This window comes from Betta splendens, chromosome 24 (genome assembly GCF_900634795.4).
Source record: "Betta splendens chromosome 24, fBetSpl5.4, whole genome shotgun sequence".
NCBI lineage: Eukaryota > Metazoa > Chordata > Actinopteri > Anabantiformes > Osphronemidae > Betta > Betta splendens.
The window spans coordinates 6,399,180-6,413,067 of record NC_040901.2 but is presented as its reverse complement, the minus strand read 5'-3'; the positions used below and the strand labels follow the sequence as shown (position 1 = coordinate 6,413,067).

General features: G+C 44.2%; 1 protein-coding gene across 9 annotated transcripts in view; it reads left to right on the top strand.

Moving 5' to 3' along the window:
* Nucleotides 1-13,888, top strand: part of LOC114850186 (MAM domain-containing glycosylphosphatidylinositol anchor protein 2-like) — a 105,627-nt gene that overhangs the window by 54,100 nt on the left and 37,639 nt on the right. For all 9 annotated transcript variants that reach the window (XM_029142214.3, XM_029142215.3, XM_029142217.3 and 6 more), the window contains 2 exons: nucleotides 8,219-8,310; nucleotides 8,482-8,719. In XM_029142214.3, the coding sequence (XP_028998047.1) occupies nucleotides 8,219-8,310; nucleotides 8,482-8,719 (330 nt within the window). The remainder of the gene's footprint in view (nucleotides 1-8,218; nucleotides 8,311-8,481; nucleotides 8,720-13,888) is intronic.

The following is a 13,888-nucleotide window of genomic DNA, read 5'->3' as shown; positions in this document are numbered from 1 at the left end:
TAATTAGGTTAATGGCACAGCTCCATCACCATGTTTTGTCTATGCTTGGCCTATTCGGATGCACATCTGTAGGCATGTACTCCCTGCAAGTAACACATCAAATCACTTGTGATTCTCCCTGACAGTTGGGGAATGAGTGAGATAACCACAACCAGCCTGACAGTACAGACGCAATAAATCAACAGACATTTCCTCTTACAACTGTGGAAACATTAAGTCAAGACAGTCACTTAAGAACAGGAGATTTAAAAGACTTCTAATGAACAATTAAACACTTTTCTGAGACTGGCAAACCATCACTGAGTGCCAATTCTTGATCAGCGTGCTGAAATGACATCTCAATTCAGCTTGGACAGACATTAATTATCAAAGTGAAGCAGGAAGGTAGACAAACCTAAACATCAGTATTTAATGAGAAAGCCTTGTTAGTCCAGTAAAACATCAGTGATGTCAAAATGAATTTGTACTAAGTACCACATATGCTGTAAAAGATCTAAAGCTAAAAGCATTACTGTTTTTAATTCATTTATGTGGCAGGCGGATAGACGATGAAAAACAGTCTGTTGGAAAGAAGGAGGGGACGTCACTAATTGACAGGAGATGAGTTCGGCATGTTATCACACATCTCAGGATCATTCTCCTGAGTCTGAAGAGCTGTCACTGATGCAAATGAAGCTCTGGGATCAACATGCACCTCATGATGAGGCTCGGCACAAATATGTCCGTATGCATAACATGGATTTTACTATGCATACACTATATGCATATGTATAAATTGGAGCATGCTGGTGAATTTAATGGTTTTGTAAATTGCTTCTCAACCATATTTGAATTCAAGGACTTGTTTCGTGAGGAGATGAAAACAGATTCTGCAGTGCCTCAGAATTAAACACAGGTTGTTGTATTGTGTGGAAAAACCAAACCATGTCCGTGGGGCTGGACAAACCTCAAATGGGAAAGAAATCGGGTTCTGTTTCTGTTTATCGGCTCTGAAGCGCAGAAGTGATACCCAAGCCTGTGTGTCCGTGTGAAGAAGCTGTCACTGGAATGTTTTCTCCTGCTGGCTTACGCCTTCGCTGTATGATTATGGCTCTTCCTCAGACAAATTGTGCTACTAAGTGCGCCATTGTATAAAAACAGTCCTACTGCATATTTCTGTATCATTATAGAGAAGTTGTTGAATTTCAAATAGCTTCCTATGGTTTTAGTATATAGTAGTATCTCCAGTGTATGAATCTAATTAAACCCCTTCCATATTTAAATATTTCTTTGCTTCTATTTCAAAAACAAGGATGATATCCAGATTTAGGATTATATCTACTGTAACTATAATAAAATTACAATCATACAGGGATTTAAAATAGAACGTTGTGCTTCTCTCTCTTTCTTCTTCTCTATCTCCAGTATCTATCTATCCATCCATCTATCCGTCCATCTATCCAAATATATATATATATATATATATCTATATATATATATATATATATTATATATATATATATAATATATATATATATATATATATATATATAATATATATATATATTATACCATGAGTTAGTGTTCAGACCAGACACTACAGTCGCTTTGCTGGCAAGTTATTACTGATGTGATACTTTGAAATGAGGAGAAAGGGAAAATTGAAAGAGGATAAGCCAGGCTTGAGGCTAGAGCCAGGCAGACCTTTAGATGCTCTTTGTTTGTGTGTGCAATAAAGACACACACAGAAGCAGTCTGTGTCTTCACAGCTTATTCATTTTTTTCTTTTGCTTTATTGATTTTCAGTTTCAGTCATCATAATATGCAGATATGTTTAGTATTTGACATATTTGGGGAGAAATGCTGCTCATAACCCTCTCTGTGCATGCTGTTGATTATGAGCCCACAGTAAATCATTTGTACATGAAACACCAACCATGCAGTTCCTCTACAAATAGTTCATCATGCATGTTTGCGGGATCACCCTGTGGCCTCACTGTTGCTATCTCAGCTTGTTCAAACTCCTCTCCAGTCCTTGAGAAGCCCTTTGTAACTGCTGTTGCCAAAGGGGGCTATGTGTGTGAAAACACACATCTCTCCCCAGCAGATGGTCGTTTCTCCGGCCATACTGTCCTTCCAGGGCCTGGCCATTCCCACCGCCAGCCTAGCAAGCCACTGGCATCACATCACCCCCATGACAAGATCCTTTTGTGGACTGAGGCAACATGTCGTCAAATACAGGTCAATAACCGGCTTCCTGCAACCATTCCAGTTTCTGTCTGTCGTCTGAAGAGACACCTGTTTGTGATAAATCTGCTGTGGCATAGCAAAAATACTCTGTGCTGGTTTCTTTTTTTCCCTTTGGTTATGCATCACATATGAGTAGGCAGCTATCGAACTGAGACTTGGTGAATTGAGACAGAACTGTAGACGATGTTGCCGAAATGGGCAGTCGGCCTGCCATTTTATCTTTGTGTCCCAGCGCTCGCACGGCCGACTTTTCTGTCTTCCCGTTAAAGCGAGAAGTGTTTTCCCTCCGTGTGATGCAGAGAAATGAGCATTGTTGTAGCTATCAAAGATTCACAATCAAACGCAGCTGCCTTGTTGGACGCTCTTAGCAATTCCTCCAGGAGCTACCTGACAAATTCAGGTACGAGGCTTTTTACACCCAATACATTCATCATTTCAACTTGCTAACAAAAACAAATATTTCCACCCCCACCCCCCTTTCTACCAATTCAACACTACACACACTAGCTTCCATCCACACTTTGTACCTCTGATTGGAGGCTTGCTGTTATTTACTGAGAAGCAGAAATGCCATCTTTTTCAGAGTGAGCTTCACGCTGTTTATATTTAGACTGCAGAAAACAATCATGACATGCCTTGTAAAAACCTGGCTGTCAGCATGTGAATCAACATGTGAATGACCCTTATCAAATTTGCTTTGGAATAAATTCTGGTTCGAAAGCTGAATATATTTCCATTCATGAATGCCAGATTTAATGGCTGGCCGGCCAGAGCTGGCACAGGCGCGCCAGTCTCTTGGGCTGCGGCCCTAAGGACTGTGTCTGTGTGTTTGTATGTGCCTGTACATGTGCTTGTGTCGATTTTTGTTTTCGCATTTGGCGCCTGCGTGCGAATTAAAGCCGGCGATCAGCCTGGCTGCTTCAGAGCACCATTTAAAGCGCCTTGTTTTTTTTTCTCAACAGACCTGTGAGCGTCCATGATACAGTAAGGCCTCTGCTGCGTGTGGCGCTAATGTGAAGATGCGTGTAGTGATAATGGGAAAATGGAAGGTGTTTGCATGTTGTTCCATTGTGGGTATGTGAGGACTCGTGAGCGCCGGGCGTTTTTAGCAATGCTAATGTCTGTTGTCCTGTTTTTCAATGTTTAACCTTGAGCGGAGCAGATGAGGCAGAGGAGAGCGGCGGCCAGAGACACATCCATCTGGCTTTGAGAGATGAGATCAGCCTCACACGCTGATATTCTCTGCAAGAATGAGCGTGGCGCACCGTATGATGTCCACTGATGGACGGACAGGACAGGCTATAGAATGAGACGGATCGACAGAAACGTAATGAATCACAGAACGGGACTAGAGGCAGACACGCCTGTCATTTCTAGCAGAAAGAAGGAGGATGTCTCTTCATCACTGTGCCTTAGCCATCATGCCATGCTATAAAACGTGCACATCATAGTCAGTATGTCAGACCAGTGTGCACTTTTGTCTTGTAAAGGAGATCCCCTGTGGTGGTGCTACAGTATAATCCAGCCGTGTGACACCAGCTCTCAGTGGAAGAAGGACTCAAGCAGGGCTTTTTCTCTTTTCGTGATTATCTATGCTATTCATGTACAGGCCACCCATTATTCCCACTGGCTATTAAAGCTATGGAGAATAGTACAGTGGGCAAAAGCATTTTGGTTTTAGGCAAAAAAAAGCAGGAAAGATACTGTAGCAACACTGTATGTATAGTAATAATATGAAAAGCCCAGCTTGAATGGCCACTTCTTTACCAGTGAGCTGCATGCAGTCTCTGAAGCTAAATAGGATATAGGAGACATGCAATGCAAATGTAAGCTCAAGCAGAACCTCCATTTCTTCCCTTGATATTGGGTGAGGACAGCAGCCGCTGTGAGCAGTACAGTACAGTAAGTGTCCCTGTGTTTATGCTTTGGCGTGTTTCCACAGTCAAAGTTCAATGACAGGAAGCTTTGATGATGATAAAAGGGAAGCAGCTTCCAAAATTCATTAATGATGCATGTAGCGTTTGTTTGTGTGTATGTTGGCTGGCGTTTTGTTCCCCGGTACTCGTGATACTGGCTGTGATTATTGAAATCAAGCCGGGTTTACTGCGCTGCTCCCTGAGACGTGTGTGACGTTTTACTGTACATATTACGCTCCTCGGCCACACAGGTCACATTAAAGCTGTCCCACAGTGATTCTGAGCATGTAGCTTTTAGCACAGTGGGGGCTTTTTTATTAGCCACGTCACTGATTATGTACTGATTAAATGTGGGTGTCGTTTACAATTTCTGACATGACTTGACATGGTATCGATCGTTTAATCAGTAAGGAGGAAATAATAACATTTTATTGTCATTTAATGTCTCGTACACAAACATTGAATTATGACTGAGCAGATCGATGGGACAATGGAGTAATAGACCATTATCGCAATTGTTTGTTTCAGTTCGTAGACTTTGTCTTGGTATGTGTCAAGACATTTAATCGGGAAAATAAAACCCCTACTCTGTTGCCATAGAGATTCAGAACCATCCCTATGACAACTGAGCAAGCTCAGTCCACTAATGAAGACAGTATTACACCACAGAAAGCCCTGAAAGACTGCTAGCAAGTGAACTTGAGTTGATTGTTTTTCTCAAAGGGCTTGTTCATTATTTTGTAGTGTTTTTAGTCTTGGCTGTGATTTATGTCCACCAATCAGAGCACTTACAGTATTTACACGTACATCCTGTCTCCAAATCAGACAGTAATATCTTATGTACAGTATCAGTAGTAGGGGGCAGTTCACAGAGGCCATCATTAGATTCACATGACTTTTACTGTGACTTGGTGCAAAGAAGAGTGACAGCACAGTCGCCTAATACAGTCTCTCAACTGGGCACCTCTCACCTCACACTCTCACCACAGCCCGTTTTTTAAAAAATCTCCACTTCCATATTATTTCCCATGCATAACTGAACAGGAACCATTTTAGTCCCTGCTGCTGTCCAGCAAAATTGACTACAACCTGGAGAAGTAATGCCCACTTATCTCTGTTGTCTACAAATGTAGAGGGTTTGCAGGAAGGCTATTCAATATTTAAGGTCAGATAAAATGACAGGGAAGGAAGTGTGAGCGTGGAGGAGGCAGCGAGGCGACCGATTCACAAATATGCATGAGTGCACACATGTGGCACTGCAGCTCTGTGCGGAAATGAGGGATGGCTGAGTTACCGTGACAGGATGTGTGGCAAAAGCAGGGGACAGAACAGTGAGCAGGCTTTTATTAGACGTTTCTACTCCTGGTGTGGCTTGTGGTTAAGATCTGTTGGCTGTGAAATTTGAATCTGAGGTCATTTTCAGACTTTCTATTTCTTAACTTAGCTGATATGTCTTGCGGTATGTTGCAGAGTTTTTTGACAGATTCTCCACAAATTACTTTTTAAAACAGCTTAATGTAGGTGGACATTTTATATATAACACATGAAGCATCACATGGCTTCAGATCATTTTTTTTTTCTTTCAGGGGAGGTACATAAAAAATATAATTGAAAATGCAGAGTCTATCAATAGTAATAGTAAATTTAACGGTGTAATGCTACATCCAGGTAGAGAGGTGCAGTCTGTACATTTTATTTGCCTGTTCAATCATGTCTGGATCTGGTCTGTGATAGCTGCCTATTGTGTTCCCCTCATCTCAGAAAGCATATGTTGGATGAAGCAAACGATGTGTAGTACAGTAACAACATTGATTTGTTTGACAGGAAACAAAAGGGAAAATGTTTCAGTAATATCGCTAATTATTTTAAATACAATTTATAATTATATGTAATTCAAGTAAAACTACAGTATATGTACACATGTACTCAGGAGTCAGAGGTCTTTCAAAGTTGGTCACTGAATTCTGCTGAACCAACCAATCAAGACTATAAACACAGTAGTTTATTTGTCCAAGTGTTGTATAATAGCATTTATAATAGCACACTGTTTCTAAAGATTCTGTTGTCATGGAAGAGCCCTAATTGCTGTGTAGAGCACTTTACCCAGCCTTAGAATACAAACATTTTCCCAGAGCACCTGCAGTTATTGGCTGTGACCATTCACAACATGTACTGCAGTAAGGGAGCATAATTAAGTGCAGAGACTGACCTAGGTTCAGACGTGTGAAGGACAGCTTCACGAACCAGATTAAATCTGGCCTTACAGTAGAGCTGGGTCGCCGACTGTTAAATGCCTTTTTGTGTTGGGGAAAGAATGGAAAACGGTAGAGGGCAGTTAATCCAAATGTTTATCCGCTGTCACCTGTGACAGCACGATGACTCACGCCTGTGTGTGCGTGCGTGCGTGTGTGTGTGAGATAATACTTTCTTAAGATGCAGCTACTGCCGCTGCAGAGGATGTTCAGAGACACAAAAGCCTTTTCAAACTGTCAAGATACTGCTACAAGTCTGTCTCAAGATATTTTCACTGCCTGACACATATGATTGAAAGCAATCAGCGTTTCTTTACAGATAAGCTCAGCTGAAGGCTTCCAACAGTGTCTGGGCTTGGTCTCATTAGATGCACTGTATACATACTGTACAGTAAGTTAGCTTTAGGGAAAGACACGCACTGTTTGTTTCCCCTAAGTCCCAGTTTTCCTCTCATTTCTTCTGATTTACATGCAGGATGATTGATAGGCAGTGCCTTGAAGAAAAGGAATATATAGGATGCGTCTTGCAGTGAGCGTGTTGACATGATTGTAATATTGGCATCCAGCGTGCGTCAGAAATAGGATTCTCTGCCTGCCGACACTGATTTTCAGCGCGAGGAGTAAGATCATGTCAAGGCGGCATGTGTCACCCGTCTCCGTCCTCGACGTGCACCTCGGCAAACATCACAGTGTTTTGCGCATTCAATTTCCTGTGTTTAAACGTGATACGCGGATTTTGTTTTCGTTTTCCCTTTACCAAACTGAATATGATAATGTCACTTGGGAATTGCTAGATGAAAAGATTTCCATGGTGCCGTCAGCTTTTTTTTTTTTTTTTTTTGCTGAGGAGATGAATTGAACAGTAGGCACAAGGTTTGGAACCAATACAGCATGCATTATAATGAAATCATCTTCTTTTTCCATTCAGAGGAGCTCTGCTTTGAAAATGGAGTTTGCAAACCAAATTGGATTAGAAATGGTGGATATTTTGTTAGGTGCCTCTCCAATTTCACAGTGTGTGTGTGTTTGCGCCAGTTAGTGTCTGTGCGCGTTTGTGTGAATCTGCTCGAATGCAGGAGAATTCTCCGGTCCGCAGCCATCAATATTAATGCTGCTTCAAAACTTTGGTCTTCACAGCAAACACGCGCCTTTGCTTCATGTGTTAAATTCCCTGTTTGAAGCTTCCGCTACCATAGAAGCTAATCGCTCAAAGGTTGTTTAATAAGAACAGTTGCAGCTGTCATTTCACTCTCTACTCCTCTACTTTCAGGTTCAAAGCGTGGCCTAGCCACTGACCTATCACTTCTACAGTTAGCTCTCCATTTTTAGCCCTCTGTATGAAATCAAACAAATACATGTACACACACTAAAAGTATGAATGAAAATACTGTAATGTGTTAAAAATCTTTCTTTTGAAAAGTTGATGGTTTTATTTTGTTTCATAAAAGGGGCTTATAATTCTGTTACTCCTACACAAGAATTCTGCTTGTTTACACTCAAGGGTTATTTCAGTTTAAGGTTGAGACATTAGTGCATTGAAACTGTCTGTAATGTGTGTGTAAAGACTAAGCAGGTGTAATGAATGCAGCACATTCACTGGAGATGCATAAAAGCAATTTACGGCCCGATTGTGGACAATGAGCAAAGCAAAAACACTAAAAAAATCAATTTAAAAATCCATAAAATCCCATCTTTGGGATAACATCTCAGAAGTCACATCAATACGACAAACAGAAGCCTTACATGTACCTACAGTACAGCAGATGTGTCACTTTCTGTTTTAGCAGCACATTTTAAATCAAATGGATTTTCTCTTCACAGCCTTGAAAAAGGGGCGATTCTGGATCACTCCTGACCCGTACCACAACGATGACAACATCCAGATCGGACGTGAAGTCAAAATATCTTGTCAGGTACAGAAAGGATCTGTGCACGCACGCACGCATGCACGCACGCACGCACGCACGCACGCACGCACACACACACACACACACACACACACACACACACACACACACACACACACACTCTGATCCGTACGATGCGAATTAGACTTGTGCGAAGTAGACTTGTACTTGTTCCAGGTGGAGGCGACCCCTCCGGAGGAGCTGACGTTTAGCTGGCTGAAGAATGGCCGGGCCCTGCGCAGCTCGGAGCGCATGGTCATCACCCAGACGGACCCTGACATCTCCCCCGGGACCACCAACCTGGACATCATAGACCTCAAGTTCACCGACTTCGGCACGTACACGTGTGTCGCCGCGCTCAAGGGCGGAGGGATCCCTGAGATCAGTATCGACGTCAACATCTCTTCCACAACTGGTGAGCCTCACACCCCGATGAGTCAGTGACCCATCTACACATCTTTCCCAACACACTGACCTAACCGCTAATAAGCATCTAAGACCTAGAACGGCTTCAGTGCCTGCATGTTTTATTTCCTTTTTACTGTAGGACATTAAATTCAGGGTTACTGAGAAAAGTAGATTTTATACGTGAGATTTTGTGGAGACAAAATATCTGAAAGTCCTTTTGATAGTTCTCCAACGAATAGAAACGTTTGTGCAGTAATAACTACGTTAATGTGCTCTTCACCGCCCGTGAAGCACAGTCTTCTATTCTTCTTCTGTTTCTTAAGATCGTCTTTCAGTCAACACCCCCGATATGCTGTGACTGTGAATCAAAGCTGATTCCATCAGTCCAACTAATCCAAAACTAAACATCCATCGTCCTCCCATCTAACTGGCTGCTAACGTCTGCATATTTATCCACAGCATGTTATTAACACAGCAAATCAGTCCATCTTGCTACTAGGCTGTATCGTTATAGTTTCAGTCATGGCATTTTGTGGTAACCCAGGTTTTTATTGTTGATCAGTGGGCGCTTCGATGTAGAGATTTGTAACATCAGCTGTCAAACATCTGCTTTTTGTTACTGCGGTTTGAGAATTTACCATCAATCAACCATCTGTCTGTGTTTTAGGCAACAAAAGACTCAAAAACGGTAAATTGTAGTGGCTATAGACAAACTGATAACACAAATAAAGGGGTCAAGAATGGTCTTTATCTGTAATCTCCAGCGTGGTCAATCGATAAGTGGTGTCACCATGCGTTACCTCAGAGGAATGTGTCCCAGTCATCTTCCTTCAGTGACCCCACAATTGGGAGCCTTCTGTCTTCTGCGCACTGATGCCAGATTTTGAGACAGATTCATCCCCTGTTTTGAATTGAACGGCATGCATTTGCGGCTCATAAGTAATTTTGGGGCTTTGTAATGCTTTGTGACTTGTCATTGCGAGCTTTATTTCCACTTTTCCCCGTGCACGCACGTCTGGCGAGGCCTGCGGTCACGCACCCTAACCCCCCTTTCACCGCGGCAGTGTTTCCAGTGCACAAACACCTTACTGCCACTCACAGCAGGAACATGAAAGCAGCGCGTCGACCTTGGGTGCATAATTATTGTTAGATAATCCTTTGATAATCCCTGCGCTAAAAAGCTGTGGGATCAATCATACCTGCCAAGATTGTTTCCTCATTATCTTTTAAGTAGTGCGGTCTCGTCTTTTGGAGTGCCTGGGCGATGCTAATGCATTAACACAGACCCTTTAATGTGAGGAAAAAAACGCGCTGTCAGACAAATAAGGAGGGAAATGACTGACTCTATTGTGATCATATGAAATGAAAGGTTTTCTTAAGGCTCCGATGTGATTGCTTCTTAAGCTTTTATTGTTCCAGTCAGATGTGCTGGTATGAAATACTATGAAAGTGTTGCGTTGTCATGGAGCTGTTCCTGTCATGGCAATAATAATCTGAATTTTGCCTGTGCCACTTACAATTTCTGCTGCTCTACCTGAATGTGGCTGTACTGTTTGCCTGTACAACGTGGGTTGTGTGGTGTTTGTGGCCCCCCCCCCCCCCCCCCCCCCCCCCCCCCCCCCCCCCCAATCATACAGATGCAGTGGATTTGTGGTACGGCACCCTCTGCCTGCAGCTTGTTTTGGGGTGAGCAAGACGCGTTTTTGTTCCTCTGCCTGTTCTCCTGAAGGGGGAAAGCCCAAGATGCAATTAGAAGTCGTAATAAAGGCGTTTAAAGGAGATTACCCTGCAGGTCTGCCAGGGTTTTGTGCTGGCAAAGTGGCTGGAACCCGCTTGAGCGTCGCTAGACTGAACACTTTGGCGCCTTCTGGCTCCCCCAGCATTGGCACCGGCTCCAGGTTATAAACCCGAGCTTAGGCCGAGCCTGCAGCGCATTATATAAATAAAGATTTATTACGTCCGACTCTTTAATTCTGAAGGAAATTCTGATAAACACAGCAGTAATATTAATTGAACAATGGATTCAATGCTGTTGCAAGAAAGGACTGAAAGTCACCTCTCTCTCCTTGTGATGGAGATAAATCCCTCCATGATGCCTTGTGAAATTGACATCCTGCTCACACCTGAAACTCTGGCACCACCCAGTGTTTCTGTCAATCTCAAGAATCACCGCAGTTAATGAATTAAGCAAATCAATTAAGTGCTCCGATGATTAAAAATGAGCTCGTTTGATAAACACAATATGCTATGTTCTGTTAATTAAATGGATCTGATTGGTCGAAACCTGGAGCCGGGCCTGCTTGTTTCTGTGTGTTCTCTCTTTGACCGCCCTGTTCCCGTGTGACGCTGATTCATTATGAGATGCCATCATCCGAGTGACCGTGCAACGTGTGACTCTAATGGGGACGCCATGACCGCTGGCTGTTGTGGTGATGTGCTTGTTTCAGCAGCGAAAAACCACTGACCCTGATAAAGAGGAATCTGGTCTAAATCCTGATTCACCTTCAGGGTGAGAGCTGAACCGCTGTTTGGCCACAGCGAGTGGAAACGAGTCGTTTACTGTTTTCTGCTTTGTGTCCAGAGATGTGGAGGCTTGGGGGTTTCTGTCGAGGTCTTGAGACTTGAGCTGGCTTGTTGACATGGGCTTGATGGTACAGAAACAAGATGGTCCAGGCAGGAAGTTGTTGACGTTGATATCAGCTGATGATAAATGCATGCAAACGAGCAGAATCATTGTGATAGAACATGTACAAACCTACACTACGATGCTGTAATATGTGCAAATAAGTTGCGAATTGAAAACCAGTTTCTTGCAACAATTTCTGCAATTGTAGCAGTAAATCTATAGAAGCAGGCCCAGTGCGGTGTGAACTGGGATGAAGGGGCTTAGCAGCTGTCCCACAGCTGGGATGCTGACAACAGTAGACACAACAACACACTACTTCAGAGTCATAGGCATCCAACCACCTGGCAGCATATGTCAGCGCAGCACCTGTGATGTTTACGAGGTAAGCTGTCAGGGGGAGAGCCTGGTCTACGCTCCGTGAACACAAACATATATGTGCACCTGTAGGGGTCATATGTGTAGGCAGAAGTCATACCTGCATTGGTTAAGTTCATAAAATAAAGGAGCCGATGAGCCTGCACGCTATGTCCAGCGTACCTGCATGAAGCCTCCACTGCACTGACTGCAGTCATGCTTTGTGGAGGCGGCCATCTGGGAAATCACCTCCCCTGTCCAGCTGGGAAAATCTGAATAAGAAACAGTCTCCCTCCCTCATTAAATACCATCAGTGCCTCTTGAGCAATGTACATAAACGGTGGTCCTCCAGGGGAGGCGCTCCGCCGCTAAACTGCTGAACGTCGGCGATGCAGAGGTGTATGTTTAGGCTTTCATTCTGTCTGGCTGGGTAAATGTTAAAAAACAGACGGGCGCCGTTACATTACAGAGATCGGCCCATGAGCGCGTGGCTGCTGAAGGGCTGCTGCTCTACAATCAGAGCCACGTGCACACTGAGGAGATCTGCGTGATTGATCGTGAGATACAGTAACGTCTCAGGGGAACAGTGTAACATCTCAAACACACACACACACACTAGTATTCCTGCAGTACATCAGTGCACTAAGCCAAATTTAACACATCTGTAGACATCCAGTTCACTTCAGCAGCTTCATGTCGCCTCCTGGCATGCAGTGGACCTGCGGGACTCCCGTCGCCGGCCCCGGAGGTCCGGGACCCAGAGGAGCAGAGCGTTCTGTCACACTTGTGACCAAGTCGTTGACCTGGAGCTGTAGGAACACACGCTCACGCACGCAGACACACACTCTGCAGGAGCTACAGTAGTGGAGGGCGATGTTGCTATGGTGACGGCGAGTGAAGTCACAGCACTTACCTGAAAAAGGGGGCAGCGGGATGTTGTTTATTTCTCAAAGACATTGCTGTAAGTACATGCAACATGTCAACATTTCCCTGTTTTACTGTCGCTGCACGTTTGCATCGTCTCTGCTGATTCCAGCTGATGCCCTCAGGACACATAGGATTATTTAGGCATTTAAAGAAAGTCCAGTCCTAATTTAACGCAAAGCCATACATGCAGACGTTGCTATTAGTCAGCTACCGCAGCAAGAAGCATCCCATGGTGGAACGAGGCAGGATCACAGCGCGTTGTCACCCACGGGCGAGAGGAGAAACACTACAGTATGTAGACTCGCACACAGAGACGCTACATGAGCATACGCACACAGTGGGCATGCCCTGCAGGCATCGCTGGCAATTGGACGGCTTTGGCACAATGAGAGCACAGTGACGACCCGTGGCAGGCTCTCTGCCACGCCGAGCCTCCCAGTGGTCAGCGAGCACGGAGAGATGGGCGAATGTCTGTTTGCATTGCCGCGATGGTGCAGACGGAGACAACGGCAGCTGATAGCCAGTGTTTGTGCTGCCAGGCCCAATAGGCAGACAACAGGTGCTGGCTGTGGAGAGTCCAGGTGTAATGATGGCAACTCAGCGAATGCACCTCTTCTGCACTCGCTAATGGACGGCTTGCTGCCCCCCCCCCCCCCCCCCCCCCTTCTTATCCTGCTGCTGTCAGTTCACCATTTCACTGTTTGCACCCAAGGAAATGTTGGGAAAAGTGGAGAAAATATGCTGAGGAGAAAAAAAAAAAAGAACAAATCTGTCAGTTCTTGACACCTGGCTCGCTCAGTCGAGACACCGTGCGAATACCAACCCGCAACTGTGTGAGAATGGAATGAGCGCCCGCTGTCATCGTCTCGGCGGAGATCGTTTTTGCTGCTCTTTTATTGCCAGACGGCATTGCCAAGACTGAGCTGTCAATGACCGGGCTTCATTATCCCGGGCTAATGACACCAACATGTTTATGGATTACGCCCTTGTCAAGTTCTAGATAAATGGTGAAATAGATGATGGGAAGCCAAATATGTGGTAGAATGGCTGCAAACCTGTATCTTCCTACAGTATGTTGCGACTAGTCAGAAGTCTTTACTGTTGTTTTTATATGAGCAGTGGACGCTCTGTGGGTAGAAACACATTTACTTTGGGAATATTGCACCATATCTACTGAATTTTTAAAATGGCAGCTGTTCGGTGATCAGTTGGCAATATTGACTTAAAAGGGGGGTAATCTTTACAGCACGGTGTTAGTACGTTCATAGA